At 37.3% G+C, this 20,314-nt stretch overlaps 1 protein-coding gene across 13 annotated transcripts in view; it reads right to left on the reverse strand.

The window, feature by feature from the left end:
- DMD (dystrophin) overlaps positions 1–20,314 on the reverse strand; it is a 2,446,616-nt gene that overhangs the window by 569,559 nt on the left and 1,856,743 nt on the right. For all 13 annotated transcript variants that reach the window (XM_032426633.1, XM_032426634.1, XM_032426635.1 and 10 more), the window contains one exon: positions 4,424–4,541. In XM_032426633.1, coding sequence (XP_032282524.1) covers positions 4,424–4,541 — 118 coding nt within the window. The remainder of the gene's footprint in view (positions 1–4,423; positions 4,542–20,314) is intronic.

The raw sequence follows: 20,314 nt of genomic DNA on the forward strand, positions 1-20,314 counted from the left end.
TTCTTTCTTTCTTTCTTTCTTTCTTTCTTTCAAGTTCTTGACTAACCAATGCTTTTCCTTTGATGTGCCTTGGGCTTTAGAATCATACAGACATAAGTTTAAATCCTAGTCCCTCACTTGCCATCTTACTACAACCCTAGGCACATTACTTAAGCTCACTGAGCTTCAATGTTTCAATCTTTAAAGTGAGAAAAATAATATCTACCCTCCTAAGGTCATAGTAAATATTGAAAACAAAATAACTTACATGAATTGCCTTGCTTTTTTATACTATCACTCACATATTTGTTTAATTCTTTTTATATATGTTATTCCATGTGTTCCAAAGCAACCTTCTCCTTTTGGTTTTTTTGAACTTCTCTCTTCTCTTCTTTGTAGTATGAGAACCAGGCAGCTACCAAAGAGCTTATTAAATGCTTTCCCACTAAGCATTCAAACAACCCAATTAGATCATACTTAAAATAACAAGAGCTAGCATTTACTCAGCTCTTACTGTGGCTTGGATCTAAGTGCTCCTCGTGTATTATCTAATTCTCCCAACCTTGAGGTAGATACAGGTAATCTTATTTTATAGAGGTGGTGACCAAGATCAGATAGTTTACTGAGATTAGCTGTTTGTTCAGGGCCACAAAGCTACTACTAAGAAGCCAGCCCAGGCAGCTTGCCCTCAAAACCTGTACGTGCTGTTGTTATAGATCTTTAAAATGGTAATGGTGGGGGTTATGTAGCAGGAGAAGCTACAGAAGCAAGGCTCTAAAATACAAATGTCAGATGAGCCATGTTCACCAATATTATTTGTGGAATAAATGGACCAATAAGAGAGAGGAACTCTTTTTTTCCATATCGTGCTCACTGCTATATGAGGTATTATGGTATTATGATCTGCCGTAGTAATGGGCATGAACAAGAGTTTTGCATAGTTCAGAAGCCTACCACTTAGCAATTTGAGATCCTTTCAGTCTTACCTGGTTTTGGTCCCTGACCTAGCTAGCCCTTTTGTAAGAGAAAATGACCAGGAATGGCTGACATGTTCAGCAACCAAAGAACTGAAGGAAAATGAGCAGTTTGAACATCAGAAACAGCAAGGAGAATTTCTTATTTGAATGCACTTAGAGTGACATTTTTTCTCTCACCTAGATTATTGCAACATGATTTCCATCAATACAATCACCTGAAAACAACAGATACCATGGAAATCGTTTTATACAGTGAAACATGTTGGTATTTTGCAGACCAATTACTTGAGATTTTAGCATGGATATTACTGGTAGAGAGGAATTGCTTTGTACTGGACTTTTCTCTTGATAGAATGTAATAAGTATATATAGATTTCCCCAACTGTTCGAAGTTATGAACTGGGACTTACCAAGGAAGGAAAAATGTTTCAATATAGCATTATACTCTTACTGAATATTTTTCTTTATTTAGCTGATTCCTTTTTAAGTATTTCTAGAAGTTTCAGGGCAATAAAAAAGGAATACTCAAATCTTCAAATAAGAAAATACAATTTTATGAGCAAGTATTTTATTTCTGCTCATTCCCTGAAAGCCAGATCTATACTAAGGAAAATTCTATTTTGAACACGATCAAAACTTTATGAGTATTCAATATCCATCCCATTTCATAGATTTCAAATGGAGAGATAAACTGAAGCACAGCAGGGCTGCAAATGACATTGTTTAGATAAACATATCTTGTCAGAATTATCCTGGTAGCAGCATTAGAGGCTCCGGGCATATTTGGAACAAAGATTCTGGCTTAGGCTCTTAATAAGCAACATGGCATGTCTCAACAGACACTTGGCTTTTAAGAAAATGCTTTTTTTTTTTTTTTTTGGACCATGTGGATTAGAATCTTTCCACAATACTACAAATATTCATAAAGGTATTCATTCCTAAAAGACAAAAGCTTAGAAAAACATAACTGTTCAAATTACTAGATATTAGCAGAGAGATAAAAATCTGCCCTCCGGTCACTCAATTTCAATCTATATCACGAAAAAAAAAGTCAATACAGTATCAAAAAAAAAGATTGCAAGGGATAATGGAAAATGTTTAGACAATGTTGAATGGATAGTATAAAATAAATTAGTGTTATTTTCCTCTTAGGGAAAAAATAGAAGTTATTTTTCATTAGTAAAATGACAAATGACTTTCTATATAGTGTGTTCAGATTTGCATAAACATTTTTGCCAAATTTCCATATTTCTCAGGCAAGAAACAGATCACTTAACTGTGTAATGGGAATTCAGTCTCATACTGAGTAAATCACTCACTAAATTTCATTCTTTTGGACCAGTATGTTGCAACCTGATGAAGAAGCCTCATGGTTCCAGTTTGAGGGATGAACATTCTACTACATCAATTAAAGAGCTATCTATGTTGATCATTACAAGGTGAATTTGCTCTTGCCTTGCTGGTTATACAAATGACATTTTATAACTTACACAGAACTCTACAACTTAAGTGTATTCTTCCTGTCCAAATTAGCTATGGAAGAGAATGATGAGTTTCTTACCAAACTAGTTTCTCTCCTTCTCAGGCTCAACACTGGACAATATTTTGCAGTTTCCCTTGCAATTAAATGTGGTCATGTGACAAGTTCCAGCCAACAGACCATGAACAGAATTCATGTGTACCACTTCCAGGCCTGTCTCATAATAAATTCCAATGAACAATGTTTATTCCTCATCTGCCCATTCAATGCATAGGACTCAGATGATCTGGACACAAAAGATAGAAGGGGCTTGGGTCCCTGAATGACTTCATAGAGAACTGCTTATTTTGGACTGCGCCAGAAAAAAAGTAAACTTATACTATGGTAAGCCACCAAGACTTGGGATCTGACATATAGTGGCTAGTGCTACCCAACTAATACGTTAGCATATATTCAAATACATTGTTTGAGCAACAATAAAGAGTTAAGATTTCAAAATCAAGAAAAGTCTATTTTAATTAACAATCAGGACAACTGAAAGAGGAATGTCTTTAGGAAGTGAATCAAAACATACATAATTTGCAGACCATAAAATTATTTAATCCTAGTCCTAGTGATTAAGGTCATTAAGAAAAACAATAAAACAGGATGGGACATGGTAAACATTCTAGAAGGAACACAGACTTTCAAGCCAGAAACATTTGCAAATTGCAAGCTCTGGTCTTTGCTTGTTTTGTAAACTTGAGCAATTTGATTAACCTTTCTCAGAATCTGTTTCCTCGTCAATAAAATGAGGGATTATGAAATTTACCTGACAAGATATTATAAAGATTTTGTACACATGCCCACACACACAACACAACACCTACTATCTGCTACCTACGAGGAACTCAATGAATCGTAGCTATTATCACTATTTACCTAATACATACAAATATGACCAATAATATTTTTCATATATTAACTCCTTATTCTGGTTACTCTTTCTGCTCCCTCAGCATACTGGCTGCAAAGCATTCTGCTTACACTTCCTGAGGCAAGTGTTAACACAAGAGAATGTAAATCATGAAGACACAGATTCTTGGTTTTTGAGGTTCAAAAGCCTAGGCCTAGAAAAAGACAAAAGATTTGGAAGGAAAAAAAAAAGATGATGAAATAAAGGATTTCCCTACTCCCACACTAGAAAAAAATTCCTCTGGTTGTGAGAAGGGATGAGAGGGGGCATGACAGGGGACATAAAAAAAAAAATCAGTATTGATGTGTGTCCCTAAAGGGGAGGTTGGGAAAGGGAAGGGAGGAAACCTGGGGAGATGCACGAGAATCAGAGAGCAGAGGTGAGCTGGGCCTCATTCCTGAGAAGAGCCTCTGAGGGAAACAGAAGGAGAGTAGTTTCCCCTTCTGCTTCCTCTACTCCTTTTCCTGACCCTATGCACGCACAGGCACTCTGAATCACTCTGTGTAAAGAAGAAAAGAGTAGATGCAATGTCTAGGCAGATGGGCCTTCAAGAGGCTCCCGAGATTCCCACCCACTCCAGTATGGCAAAACGAACGGTACACTGCTATTACACACTGAGGGCGTCACAGCAGCAGAGGGGTGTCCAGGTATGAAAGATGGTCCAGGAAGCAATTGCTTGGACCAATAACCAAGAATATGAGGAAGAGACTGACATCCCCATGGACGCTAGCCCAGAGAGACGACAAGCGAGGAGCAAATGTTCTGCCACACCATGCTCACCACACCCGCCGCTCCATGCTTTGCATCTACAGAAGCCTAGATTGATGAAAAATTTCTTTCCTCTGGTCCATGGAATTACATTCAGTTATGGAAAGATAACATTATGGACTGAAAAATCTTAGTACAAGAGTTATAATTTCCAATGATTCGGCGTCATTTTTATGAATGCAACGGAGGTAAATCAACTTAAGTCATTATTGAAACTTTTCATACATCTTTCCTTAAGTTTCATATGCTTGTTAAAAGACTTACTTCGATCAGTAATGACTGTTCTAGCCTCTTGATTGCTGGTCTTGTTTTTCAAATTCTGGGCAGCGGTAATGAGTTCTTCCAACTGGGGGCGCCTCTGTTCCAAATCCTGCAGCGTTGCCTGAAGGAAAAAAATACAACTTAATATTGAGGTTCTCCAGCATTCTGCATTCCTTTTATGTGATACAAAGTAAAGTGCAATTTTCAAACCAACCAAAGCACTTTTGGAAATTAAAAAAAAAAAAAGATGTTACTGGATATAAATCTCTAATGTGTGAGGCTTTACAGAGAACAATTCAACAAGAAATGTGTTTCATTCTTAGATACCAAAACATTTCAAATGAAAATCTTGATTACAGATCTGCTTCACTATTTAAGAGCTTAGATGGAGTCGTTTTAGAGTTCCTGGGTTTAGTTAAACCAATGTACGAGCACCACAAGTAAGAAATGCAATTTTGAATTACGACAATGTATTTAGAAAAGATAGCTATTTATACTTGTAATCTCATTTTGTGTGGTGTCAACATTCAGGTGTATATTTTAGCAACAGGAAAAGCATGGAAGTGATTTAAGAGAGGTAACTTATTGAACTTCTTTGTACCTGAGTTTCCTCACCTATGAAATGACAGGGTGAGGCAGATGAGCCAAGTCAGTCCTTCCCCAAAGGAAGTATTAGTATTAGTATTCATACAGATGACTTTAATTTAATACTGCATTAAGATAAAAGTACCAACAGAATAAAGCCAAGAAATATTTATTTATTTATTTATTTATTTATTTATTTATTTATTTACAGGTGACAATGTTAATTATTAAGAAATCCCTCCCTCCCTCCAGTGTCCATCTATTATCTCTGTCACCTTACTTTCTCTACATTAAAGGGCCCATATCCCAGCAATATTTACAAAGAAGCTTGTGAAAAATAAGATCTCTCCCTTGTTTTCTTCTAAAATGGAATACATTTTATTTCAATTTGGGAAAACATAATGAACATTTGTTATTAGTTTATAACCCCTACACACATTTTCTCATTTTTATTCTCCTAATAACCGCATTAATAACTAAGCTAGAAGTCTTTATGGTCTTATATCTGATGCCGTTTCCACTATCTCATGAGGCCAGTGAATGTGAAGGGATGAAATGGGGTAGACAGTAATGTTCCTGAAACTTAGTTATCTATTATGCTCTTTGACAACTGCTAATTTTCTGAAGATTTTTGGGTTGGGAAAGGCCAAGTTTTGAACATCTTGCAGTGTTTCTTTCGTGAACAGGTAGGGAGATAGGCCTTGTGATTTCAGCTCAATTGCTTTTGATAGTATTAAAATAATGGCAAGAACTTATCTAAACATTACATATCTATTTTGAGTATTTTCCCCTCTCTGTATTGAAAAATTGGAGGGGCTAACTTTTAACCAATTTTCCACATTTATAAGCTGTGATTGCTCAGAAGAAAAATCCAATTTTCAGGTTTCTAACTTTTATGGTTTCTTTACACAAAAGGGTGTTTGAAATATGGAACAAATTGCCAAAGACAGCTATTGAAGTAAGTGGCATAAGTCAGTTGGAGAGTACTGAGCAAATTTTAAAATGGGAACCATATAGTAGTAGATAGATTTTATGAAATAAGATGTTTTCCAGGGTTAGAATGTTAAACTCTGGTCATCTGTGACACAGCAAGCTTAAAAGTTACTTTGGAATTCCTGACTCTTAAATATTTAATACATTCAAGAGATTTTTTTTAAAAACAGACTTAACCAGAACCCTCAGATAAAGTCAAATATTTCCTTCAAATTTAACCAGAAACTCTACATAACTGAGGTAGCAAAGTACAAAAATTCATTCATTTACCCATTCATTCTTTCATTTTGTAAATCTCAAGTGCTGCGTATTGTTCTAGGCACTATGGGTTTAACAGTGGATGAATGGATTAGGTATGCTTTGTGTAATTTAAATGCAAATTTGTGTTTTTTGATACTTGGAAATTTTTATATAACAAAGATTATCTTTATCATTATTTTCATTTGATTTAATATTAATTCACCCTCAAACAACCAAGCTATTCTTCGCTTTTCTCTTCTGGATATATTTCTCAATGTGGGCTTTACTTTTCTCCTTCTTTTAGGATCACAAAGTTCGTTTAAGAAGTATGTTGTAGCAGTAACCTGATCAACTTTAATCTAAATTAAACCTGACCACAATGAACAGCTTTTACTGCTGAAATTAGCAAGCACGTCAATTTAGACTTAACACAAGCCATTTTCCTCTCTAATGAACAAAATAGGTCTCAGGGTATTGTGAAACCTGTTCTCTAGTTGGGTGATTCTCTAATTCTGCTGACAGACACATGCTTTGTAAGCACCTGAGAAGATTATTAATGACATCCTTTGAAGCAGCCTCCTTAAAAACCTAAGGAGATTCACAGCTGTAATAAAACTATGCATTTCTAAAGAATTTCAAAACAAAATCGTAACTCTTTATCCCACTCTTTCGTCAATACGTACAAAGGTTCATTTCTAAAAAGAAACTGTACAATAATAATATATATTGCTATGGGATTTATCAGACACTAATATACTCATTAAATAGTGGTTTCTCAGTAGAGCGGAATGGGAATTTTCTCCCTTGGTTTTCTTTCCAGAAATAAAGGGAAGGACTTGAATATGGCATATTTAAATATTTTTTTATTAAGATATTATAAAAACAGTGACTGAAAGACTTTCTTGCTAATGAACAGAACACATGCAGTGAACAGAATGATTACTTTTTTCTTTTCATTTGGTTTTCTTTTGAGTATATTCTATTTGCTATTACAATTTCTCCTACCTGACAGCTGGTTTTATAACCTCCCACAGATGGGAGAACACCTTAGATCTAATCATTAAAGTACCCACCTCCAAAATACCCATCTATGAAACTGTGTTCTTTGCCCCCATCTGGTGTTCTTACCAGATGCTTCTCTCTCTAGAACACTCTTTCTACTCTAATCCTCATCCTCAAATGACCTCCAGTCCTCTTCTTTTGCCCAATGTCCTCGTTCAAGCTGTAGTGGTCTATATTTGTCATGCTAAACAGGTAGAATGCTATTTATGCTTATTTGGTTTTCTGATAGGAGCCTAGGTAGACATTACACATATAACTTAAGTGAACAAAACTAAAATTACATGCTTAACAGTACCGAAGCATGATAATTGAGCATGTCTACATGGATTCTATCGTTCCAAAAGAAACAAACACGAGAGCAGGAAGGAATCAATGCTATTTCTAAGGGGTCATAGGCCAGCTACTGGGCTTTACTAAAAACAGCTTACCCCTTGGAGATGAGAATTCATCATGGATTCCACTAGCTGAGCAAAGATGGAAGAAAAAAAAAAAATCTTCAAATACAAAGTGAATCAGAAGTCATTAATCCTACTAAGTCCCCCCAGGGTTGAAGGAAGTGGTTATAAATAGCAATCCTATGAAAAAAGGAGTTAAACAATGAAACTATACATGCTCTAAGTAGGTCATTTTAGGCTCTCAGAAAGAATTACACTTTTTTATTGTATTTGGTAAAATAGAATTCTACCTAAATAATACTCAAATAGAAAACTCTACGGTTTAGTTGAATATTTAATATTTATATGTTTAAGGAAAGACCTTAACAACGAACTCTTTACATTTTTAATATTTTCTACAAAAATCAGCAATCTTCACATAGTTATATTTAGAACAAAAGCCTACAGTGATTTTCAGTTGTTGCCATTTTCAGGACACAAACATGACTTAGGCTTACCCGTAATGTAAAAATGTAGACCTTCTACTCTTTTATTCACAACCTTAAAAAATTAACATCAGGGGGCCTGGGTGGCTCAGTTGGTTAAGTGACTCCTTCAGCTCAGGTCATGATCCTGGAGTCCCAGGACTGAGTCCCGCATCAGGGTCCCTGCTCAGATTTTACAGATTAAATAAATAAAATCTTAAAAAAAAGAATATAAAATAAAATATTAAAAAAATTAACATCAAAGATGGGCAAGATGAAAGTTTACTTAACTACTTTATGGATGGGAAAAAAAAAGCATTTAAGGCAGGTAGGCCCTAAACTGTAGCCGTTCTAGAAACTGAAGGAGTTTTCTCTATAAGGATGCTACTCCTATGTCTAGCCTCACTGAGCACCTTCATTCTGGCTTCTTTCCTTGCATTTGGCTGCCTCTCCAAATAGATTGCCCAAATCCAAAGCCGTCTCTATTTCTTCCACTCCCTCACATTTACATCTTAAACTGGCTTGGATATTTTCCTACTTGGTATAACTTCACTACTCCTTGTCTGAATGTTCTACCAGTATCTCTGTTGCTAACTTCTTCATAAACACCTTCTAACTGTGGTTATCCTTTTGTCCTCCATTCATTAAAGAAATACTTTTTGAGAAAGCATTTTATTTTTATATAATTTAAAACTCAGAAAAATTACAAGAATGGTTCAAGAGCTCCCATGTATCCTTCACCCCGATTCACCGGTTGGCAACATTTTGCCACATCTTTATTTATCACTTCCCACTCTATCATTCTCTCTGTGTATATATATCTGTACATACAATATAATAGATATTGTTTTCTGAAGCACTGGCGAATCATCTGCAGCTACCGTGCCCTTTACCTTTCGATATTTCAGTGTTTATTTCTTAAGAAAAAGGCATTCTCTTACATAACCTCAGCCCAATTTCAAAGTCAGGAAATTTCCTATGGCTTTAGTTCTATAAATCCAATCCACATTCTTTATTCATAGTATGACAATTATCCCATGAATTGCCTTTTATTTACTGGTCCAGACTCAGGCATTGCATTTAATTGTCATATCTCTTTAGTCTCCTTTAATCTGAAATAGTTGTTTGCCTTTCTTTGAACTTCATACTGTTGACTGTTTTGAAGGCCAGGTATTTTGTAGAATGTCCCCCAATTTGGGTTTCTGCAAATATTTTTTTTGTCAGTCCTTGACCTAGGCACAGGTGATAAAGAAGTGAAGGAGGAAAAATTATTCTTCTCAAGGAGAAAATAAACTAGTAGTTAAGACAGGCAGTAAATAAGCAATTACAATAAGCTGAGGTGAGTATTATGGTAGGGGAAGCACAGGGAGTGATCAAAGCTTATAGGAGAGATAGCTAACCGCATTTAGGGGTTAAGGAGGGTCTTCGGAATGAAGTGGAACTTACATGGTCCTCAACTCGACTTTGCCTAAATTATATAAATTGTCTCTAAGACTCCTTTTTTTAAAACATTTTTTTAGCTTTACTTGGGTTAAATCTGACAAATAGAAATTGTATATAAAGGTGTACAACTTGGAGTGCCTGGGTGGCTCAGTTAAGTGTCCGAGCCCCACGTCAGGGCTCCATGCTTAGCAGGGAGTCTGCTTGAAATTCTTTCCCCCTCCCTCCTCCTCCCCCTCTGCTCCCTCCCCTGCTCACATGCTCTCTCTCTGTCTAAAATAAATAAATAAAATCTTCAAAAAAAAAAAGGTATACAACTTGATATTTTGATTTATGTATACATTGCAAAATAATCACCACAATCAAACTAGTTAATATAGTCAACATCTCACAGTTACTTTTGTGTGTGTGTGATAAGAACACTTAAGATCTACCCTTTTGGCAAGTTTCAAGTGTACATTATTAACTATAGTTACCGTACTGTATATTAGATCTCTAGAACTTATTCATCTTAAAAGTGGAAGTTTGTGCCCTATGATCCATACTGTCCCATTTCCCTCACTTTGCAGCCCTGGCAACCATCATTCTACTCTGTTTCTATGAGTTTGACTTTTTTTAGATTCCACATATAAGTAAGATCATACGGTATTTGTCTTTCTGTGTCTGGCTTATTTCACTTAGTATAATGCCCTCCAAGTTCATCTGTGTTATCACAAATGGCAGGATTTCCCTCTTTCTTAAGGCTGAATAATATTCCATTGTGTATATACATATACCATGTTTTCTTTATGGATTCATGTGTTGGCGGACATTTGAGTTGTTTCCCTATCTTGGCTATTGTGAATAGTGCTGCAATGAACATGGCAGTGCAGATATCTCTTCGAGATCCTGATTTCATTTCCTTTGGATATGTATATTCAGAGGTGGGATTGCTGGACTATATGACAGCTCTATTTGTAATTTTTTGAGGAACCTCGATACTGTTTTCCACATTGGCTGTACCAATTTACATTCCCACCAACAGTGTACAAAGGTTCCTTTTTCTCCACACCCTCACCAGCACTTACAATCTCTTGTCTTTTTGAAAACAGCTATTCCAACAGGTGTGAGGTAGTACCTCACTGTGGTTTTGATTTTTACTTCTCTGATGATTAATGATGTTGAACACCTTCTCATGTACCTGCTGGCCACTTGGATGTCTTCTTTGGAAAAATGTTTATTCAGGTTTTCTGCCCATTTTTAAAGCTGATTATTTGTTTTTTTGTTTGTTTGTTTGTTTGTTTTTGCTATTGAGTTGCAGGAGCTCCTTATACATTTTGGATCTTAACCCCTTATCAGACAGACGGTTTGCAACTATTTTCTCCCATTTAGTAGGTTGCCTTTCATTCTGTTGATTTTTTTTCCTTTGGTGTGCAGAAGCTTGTTTTTTTTTTTTTTTTTAATTTGATGCATTCCCACTAGTGTATTTTTGCTTTTGTTGTCTGTGATTTTCGTATCATTATCCAAAAAGTCAAAGCCCAGACTAATGTCAAGAAGCTTTGCCCATGTTTTCTTCTGGTAAGTTTTATGCTTACAAGGCTTTAAATACCACTGCTGCTAATACCCACTGTGGTGGCCATGACAACATGCAAGACTTTTACGACTGGGACCTAAGTGACTGGGGACGCCAGCTGCTGCCTTCGGAAACCCATCACTCCACTGAAGAGAAGCCAAGCCTCCTGCAGACTGCTCCCCACCAATGACTGAATGTGATAATGATACTAAAGCAGAGCCTTGTTTGGGAGGCACAGGGCTCCTCTGGCTGCCTTGGGCTCAGTGACTTCCCAACAGCTCTGCTGAATCTTCCTTAGATCTACGGCACACTGGGATGCTTCTGCACAATCTCCTCTCCCTCTTTCTTTCACTTGGGGTCAGGCTTGCATTTTGATTCAGTGGCTCTCCCCCCTTCCTCGACTTCCTCCCTACTTCCTTTCACAAAGATATTTCCTCAAATAAAATCATTTCCTGCTTAATCCCGTCTTGGGATATTTAATCTCAAGCCCCAATGAATATACCCACTTTTGCCCTTTTTTTGACCCTAAACCTCTCATCAATGCTTCAGATCTACATAACATGGCAATTCCATGATATTATCACTTAGATGTCTAACTCACAGTTTCTGGACATTATTAATATCCTTCCTAAGATTCAAGTAAATTACTATTTTAAAAGTACCTCTATTAAAAAACACTGCTACTTAAAAAAAAAAAAAAAAAAAAAAAAAAAGGATGCGGCCATTATTGTCAATGAGCCTAGAATTTAATTGGAGGAAAAAAAAGATGATTTAGGTGTGTTACACGGCAACGGTGAGGTTCTATTCTACACATGTGGCTCAAGAATACTAGGTTATCCAGGCAAGCCACCAAAAATCCTTTTTACATAACAACCATTAGGCTTCCTGGAAGACATGGAAAAAGGAACTTTTTGGCAAGTTTTCAGGCTGGGGAAGATACCAAAACTAAGAAATAAATATTCCACTGGATAGGCAGAGACCTCCATCAGGGCCAGCTTCATGGGTGTGCTCTGCACACAGAAGGGCCCCGTGCTTTGTTTTCCGTGGTTCTGTGGCCATCTTGAAATTCTTTATTTATTTTTATGAACAAGGGGCCCTGCATTTTCAAGTTTCACTGGACCCCACAAATTATGTAGCCAATCCTGACCTCGACCCTGAAGTGAGCAGAGAATAAAAGTTGTGTATCTTGTCTGAAGCACTAGTCAACTGGTGATGGGAAAAACACATCTGAACACAAATTATATCATGTCCGTCAAATGCCTCTTGTTTAGTTCCTGAGAACTTACTCTAAATTTCTTTTAGTAGCAATCATGAAGCTAAAAGATACATGTTTTGGGGAAAATCTCTTCTGGTCAGGAAAGCAGAACAAAACAGTTGGCAGTTGTCCGAGATGGGACCCTATCAGTACCAATGGTTACTGGAGCAGCAAAGTCACTGTGATTGGAAAGAAGTAAAGCAAGGAACCTCTAGAGAAAGGCATGGATCATCTAAGAATTTGGGATTAAAAGGGGAAGCTGTAGTTCTGGCAACAAAAATGGCTGTGGGGATCTCAAATTCCATTTGCAGTTTTAGCTAAGTATTAGTTGTTCCCAAGGCTAGGGTGGCCTTGAAAAATACATGAGAAACAACTAATAATTAGTTCCACAAACAGTTACTAACCTGCAACTGTAGGCCAAACACTTGGCTAACAGACATACACAAATAAACCTTGACCTCTTTCTTTAAGGAACTCATCATCTAGCAGAAAATAAAGACTCATAAAGGACTAATACAGTGGGAAATAATACTCATAACGACAGTAATGATTGGTTATTAAACACTTCCTATGTGCCGAAATGGTCTATCATAGTCCACAGACAATGGACTCTGGAGTCAGGCTGCCTGGGTTTGAATTCTGGCTGCCATTTACTTGGTTTATCATTTTTGTCAAGTTACTTAACCATTCTCTTCTTCATTTCTACCACTATAAAATGAGGATCACAAGAGTATCTACCTCTTAACCTTGTTATGAGAATTGGGTTCATGTTTGTAAAACGCTTGGAATACTTCTTGTTGCATAAGAACTATAGAAGTTTTCAATAAAAAATTAATCAGTTTAATCATCATAATACTCTATGAGATAGGTACTACTGTCTCCATTTTACAAAGAAGGAAAATGAAAGAAAAAGACATTGAGCAATTTGCCCAGGATCACAAGTGGTAAGTGTTCAGAACTTCTAACACAGGACATTTGGCCCCCGAGCCCACACACTTCAGATACTACAAAGTACGTATGCTGTAGTGTAAAGGGACCTAGCCATCGCCTGGCTCGCTCTCCTCTCTCCCTCGGCTCTACAAGTGCCTCCCACTAGGACATAATCAACAGGAAATAGCAAGCTCACTGCAGCTGCTCATACTATCTGGCCTCCCAGGATGCAACAGCAAGTTAGACAGTAGTATATCCGAGAAAGAGTCCAGCAAAAGTACCAAAGTGAATGGTGAAGCCCGAAACAACCACTAAAAGGAATCAGTGTGGGGAGTTATCACATACGGGAAGTCTCTGGAAAGACTTCATAGAAGGGATGGGACTGTAGTTGAACCTTGGAAAATTTGGCTAGGTCATGGGAAGGTCATTATGAGGGAAAGAAAGAGCAAACACACAGAAATAAAATAAAGCTTCAACGGGGCTGGCTGGTGCCTACAATTTCACTGGAAAAAATAGGAGATAAGTTTAGACAGGCAGAGTGGAAGCCCTCAGAGTTACATTGTGCTACTCACATCCTGTCATTTATCCTCTATTTTATACATTTGGTTTACTGAGAATTAAATTTGCTGTGGGGGACACTCTGATTAGATAAAAGACAATTTATCTTGTTTTATGGTTGGGTTTTTAAAAATTCGTCTGAGGTATTTGGATTTTATCACAAGGAACTGGGTAACAATGAAGACTAGAAAAACTGAAGCTATGGGAGCCAAGACTTGTGTCACTCCATGCCTTTGTGTACCTTATTCTTTCTGGCTGGAACACCTTCCTCAGTTCTTGGTCTTTTCCTGGAAATATGGTACACAGATAACCGCAAGCAAAAGTGTTGACTGACCAAATGACTGGACACAATAAGGGGAAACAGTGATACAAGAAAGTGAATAATAACTGGAAGGGTGTGGAAATTACTAGAACACACCTCCCTGTTTCAAGCAGTGTTTATTAGTATTATAAAAATTAGTGATCATTTGGCTAACTTTAAATAGGAAAAATATGATAGCTACTGAAGAAATTATTATTGGATTAAAAAACCCATAGGACAGTCTATGGAATTTATTTCTCTATTTCTTTGTAATAATGTCGTTCTTATTTGTTGGCATTTTGGGGGGCTTAACAAATTTATTTTAAGCCTCCCAAATTTGAGGTCTTTCTTGTAATGGTGTACTATAAAGCTAATCTACTACTAGTATGTTATTTTTTTAAAAAAATTATTTGAGAGAGAGAGAGAGAGCAAGAGCATGTGCAAGCAGGGGGAGGGGCAGAGGGAGTGAGAATCACAAGCAGACTCCCCGCTGAGTGCAGAGCCTGACTGAGGGCTCAATCTCATGACCCTGAGATCATGACCTGAGCTGAAATCAAGACTCAGACGCTTAAGCAACTGAGCCACCCAGGCACCCAACTCTTAGTATGTTATTTTAAAAATAAATTCTCTCCTGTGGTTGAAAAAGAGATTATGACGATCATTTCCAAGTTATTCTGCCACAGAAAACTTAAAGGACTGATTTACTTGTCATTTCATAAACCCCTTAATACACAAAAATGAAAACTCCTTTCAGTGACACGAGCCAGTAAGTAAATAATGTGGTCTAATTTGGGGATCTTGAAATATAATTTCAAAGTCAAGAAGAAAGAAGAATTTTAGGCTACAATTTGTTGATAATGATTTGCAAATACATTTCTAAGCTGACAGAAAGGGCGCTGATATTTTTAGCTGTTCAACATTAGATCTGTTATTCTACATTGTTCGCAGTACTTGAAACCCTATTCTGTAAATTTCACATACTGAGAAAGGATAATTGGGGCAGTTTTAAGACCAGTTTCTGTCATGCACATCACATTCACTTTTGATGTTATGACCCAACGGAATAAGTGACACGGTTTTTTCTCCCTCCATATATTTTAGAGGAAAGGGAAAAGTGAAATCATTTTACAGTATCCATATTTTGGGATTTTTTTTCTGCTCCAATTTTCCATTATTCTTTTCTTGTTCAACCTTGAATAACACCATTTTGGAGGCAGTCTAATTTCAATTGGTCAAGATAAATTGTCTTTTATCTAATCAGAGTGCCCTATACAGCAAATTGAATTATAAGTGAACCAAATTAATAAAATGGAGGATAAATGACATGACATGAGTAGTGAAACAGAATTATCTGAGGGCGTTGTTTGTAATATTTTGCCTGGCGCAGAACATCCTGATTTTGCATCCTAAAGATGTTGTCCAAAGCCATAGAAATGCAGACAAAAAAGAAGGCCAGCGTTAATAAGTAAGTGAGCACCAATCAATCAAATGGGCGGGAAATATTTATTGGCAGGATTCTATGCATAATACATTACAGTAGGAAATGTGCTTTGCATGTGATAGTGGATGGCAAAAAAGAGCATCCTCAATGAATTCAACGAACTTGCAACGAACTCGCAACGCCGTTGGGGGGACGACCTTCAGGCCTGCCCATTCGCACTCACCCATGCAGTTAGCCAATAAGAGAACACGGCATGTAAATGACAAACGTTACAGTCTACACACTATAGACTCTATGCTAACAGATTCTGAAGAATGCAATTCTCATATGAGCATGCTCAGGGAAAGTGCCTTAGAGGATCAGGAACCTGAACTGTCATTTGGGGGATGAACAGGACTGATAACGACCTAATGATGAGAGGGGCGATTCCAGGGCAAGGATCGAGCTTGCACCAATGGGTGGAGGCACCAATACACTAGAGTGTTTGGAAGAAGGGTGCGTGTGCAGGGGGCAGATCTATGATGACTGTGATCCAGCTGCGGGGGGAGGCAGGGGTTCAGACTACCAGATGAATGAGTAAGGACGTGATGTCGAAGGCAGTGGGAAGCAATGGAGTCTTGAGAACAGAGGAGAGCCACAATAAAAGTGGCATTTTAGAAATATTAACCTTGCACCATTGCATCCAACGTTCTTTTGAAGAAAGGACTGGAACACTACATTGCAACAATCCAAGAAAAACCTCTTCTAGCCCCTCTGTTTAAATTTCCAGTCATGAAAACATGCAGAACATTTTTTAAAAAGTAGGCTCCATGAGCAGTGTGGAGCCCAATGCAGGCCTTGAGCTCATGACCCTGAGATCAAGACCTGAGCTGAGATCAAGAATCAGACGCTTAACTGAATGAGCCACCCAGGTGCCCCTGCAAACCATTTCTAACTTAACCTCATGCATCCTTTTATTTCAGGAGAAAATACGAACTCCACAACATATAAGCAAAATAAATTCAACCGCACTGCTGGTAAAACAGTGTCCCAGAGAATTATTAAGCATATTTTCTGATTCCATTTGTAACATTATATTATATTAGATGGGAGTAGAGAGTGACTGTAGTTTCAGTTTAGAAAAATGTAAACATTCGGAACGCTAAATTCTTAGATTTCTGCTCTGAAGAGTAAAGAGAGTATCAGAGTAGGAGAGAGAATTGGGATCCCTCCAGAAATATAACTTCAAAGATTATTATCAGTGGTAAAAAGAATAATCAATATACTATTATGATGTCACATTTTGTGAACGTAACATTGCAATGTCCTTTTATAACTATCATTGCATTAGACCTATGATATTTTCTTTGGGAAATGAGTCTTCAGAGGATTCTCCAGGTTCTAGGAAAGAAGCCTGTTATTTAACAAGTACTATACTAATCCTTTCAAAAATAAAGCTCAAAGCAAATAAAAGGTCATGCTAAGAATGCTTTTAGCCTTTTCATGTTTTCAAAACATTTTAAAGATACCACTTATTTAGCTGAGACAAGAACCTTGGTTTTCATTGCCAGTGGCAGCTACCAATAAACTGAGGCAAAGTAAGAGACATTACTGTCCTGTGACGCTACCCGTACATGCAAGTCAAGTGGGGAAATGAGTGATTATCTAGAGGCAATTAAAACTCATGTACATGGTCAATCGGTGTAATTCAAGCCCCCAAATGCTCTTTTCCTATCTTCAAGTGGCGTACGTGAAGACATGAATTATCAAAATAACTGGCACAGCTGTTCGATTCATGCTGCCTATATAGGGAGAGAATCAGGCTCAGTTTATTCATCTGTAAAATGAGGATAATTACATTTATATCAACCAAACTGGGGGAGATGAAAGTAATAAATCTATTTGTCAGCATTCAAATACCTTAGGTAGAAATTAGTCAAATACAGCTAGTCCTGGTCTCTTTGTAAGAATGGCAATTGTGGAATATGTTATGTAGAATGTATTTAATTGATGGGGTCTTGACCTTCTGATGTCACTAAGTTCTGAGTGCCACAAAGCCAAGATAACAGACAGTGAACAATTCTGTGCTTGTGCTAAAAAGTGATATCTTCATGCTATGGAAACCTCTTGGAGCTTTACAAGTAAGCATAAGATGAGGGAAAGTGTGTGTGGGGGAGCACAAGAGCATCTGTGTGCACTCACACAGGAGAGGCAATATGCGAAAGGAGAAGCGAAGTATGCACAAATCTCTACCATACCTTTGCATCAAAACAGTGCACTGTGTACCATTTAGACATATGTATGAAGAAAAAAAAGCTGAACCATTGGGCCTCATGCTTCAAAAGGGACAACATACTTTGCATATTCTAAGAGACTGACATTAATCTGTTTCTTCTCAGAAATTATATGACTGGGGAAAGATAACAATCTGCCTTTGACTAGGTACTATGTGTTTAAGCCCTGGCTTAGCTGTAAATCATTTGTGAAGATCATTTCTTGGTAGGTGAATAGAGTTACTCTCATGGAGTGTTAATACACTTGCAGTGAAGTGTTGCTGGGGGTAGGAGGTGTTAGACATTGATCAGGAGCTTAAGAGATGAGCTATTTATTTTTGCTGTTGTAAGAGGAAAATTTCTATAATAAAACAATGATTCTGCTTCTCTGTCAAAAAAAATACCATTTTATGACATAAAAGCTCTCTTCAGTAAACAAAGAACAGACTGTTATTGGGGGACATAAAAATTACAATAGAATATATTTCCCTGCAGAGTACAACAGCCTTTAACTCAATTGGAACTTGCAGTGTGACAGCTTTTAAAGGAGGGGACATATTCTAGGGGGAGAATCTCTGATGTACTTTTCAATTCCCTCAACTGTACTAGTTCTTATCCTATAAAAATGGGTCTACATTAGCACACTGTGCCAGTAAATCACACACTTGCTCTGCAGCATGAAAAAAGCCCAGCATCGGTGTGTGTGTGTGTGTGTGTGTGGGGGTGCTTTATGGCTTTATGTGGCATAGTTCCAAGCAAACACATGGCTCAAACGAAGCCGATTCTGAGGAATATGGAAACTTTATGTTCTGTTTGATAGGAAAATGTGTACAGCTTCCTAACTGTGAGCTTCTAGATGTGCTCCAAGGGCAAGTATAATCAGTTCTTAAATGGATTTTGTAATGCTGCATACCTAATCAAGCTGTTTACATTATAGGGAAGAGTTAAGTTTAATTCTCTGTTTTATTGGGAAGGGTGCTTATTATTAACACCCATTTCAATAAATTTTAAGTAATTTAAAAAGAAGCAGCAATCCCTGGAGAAAGGATGCAGTAAGAATTCTCTATTTGCTTTTCTGTTTTATTTACGTGACATGAGCAAAATTGCTTACCCTTTGCTTCCTCAGACATTTTGGTGGCATGGGACCAGGTGAGACAAAAACTGGTAATAATACATAAAACAGTACTGTCAGTTGGTTCTAATTTCCAATACTTCAATCTCAATTCTCTCTCTCTCTCTTCTAGTAACGATCTGCCTTACTTTTAGCCGAAGTTTTCTCTAAGATAGTGGCCAGAGGGGTGGTAATGAGGTCAATACTTCAGTTAAAACTTTACAAAGCTAGGTAGGCTAATGTGAAAGCTAATTCCAAGCTGTTGGTTCACGAACAGGATGATATTATACACGAGTAGTGACAAGAGTAACTCATACCACCTGTGTTACTAAAGAGAAGTCTGAGTATTAAATATTTGTACAATGGGCAGCCCAAAATGGACGGTTAAAAAACCAAGAAAGAAAGGGAATGTGAGGGATGCAATTGATTAAACAGTTTGGTTTAGTAAATATCCATCTTGTAATCTTTTAATAGTAATTATCTTGATCCACTCAAATATAGTACTCACCGCCAATAACTACTAAAACTTGGTACCCCATTCCTCCAAAAGTGCACCACCTTACAATTCAAACTCCTATAGCATTGCTTCTTGGCCTTTTGGCTAAGATCAAGTACAGACTCCTACCGTGTAACAATTACAACACAATGAGAACTAGTGTTGAGTTTCCTGTGTGCCAGATATTGCCCTAAGCATCTTACCTATATTAACGGAGAACAACTATCTGAGCTAGGTACTCTTACTATCTTTTATAGACAAGAAAAATGAGGCACAGAGAGGTTACATATTTACTCAAGGTCACAAAACTAAGATGTGGTAGAGGTAGAACAAAATGTCCCAGATCCTCCTTTTCCAGTACATCATAGCCAGAACTTCATCAGCAGCTACAATGTAGCAGAAGCTGGGTTCAATGTTTCACAAACATGATTTAATCTTGACAGCTACCTAGCTGGATGCTAGATATCCATTCTTACAAATGGGCAACTTTCCCAAAGACAGCCAGCCACTTCGGAGGAGAAAAGCATTTGAACTCAGAGCTGTCTGACTCCTAAGCCTATCCCTGTCTGCATGCCACAGACCTTTGTACAAACTACTCTGCTTTCTCTTCTCAAACATATTCTTCACCTTCTTGCCCTTGTGGCACTTCTCATGCCACTAAACCCATCAAGGCTTCATTGCTGTTCAACAGTATCTACAGTATCTAAAACCGAGTGCAAGGAGTTAAACAAATCATGGGGGGGGGGGGAATGAAACAGGAGGGAAAATTACATAATTGGTTTGTTACTGTTTATTTTTTCCCAACTTCATTTCCAAATA

This window comes from Phoca vitulina, unplaced genomic scaffold (genome assembly GCF_004348235.1).
Source record: "Phoca vitulina isolate PV1807 unplaced genomic scaffold, GSC_HSeal_1.0 scaffold35, whole genome shotgun sequence".
Classification (NCBI taxonomy): Eukaryota; Metazoa; Chordata; class Mammalia; order Carnivora; family Phocidae; genus Phoca; species Phoca vitulina.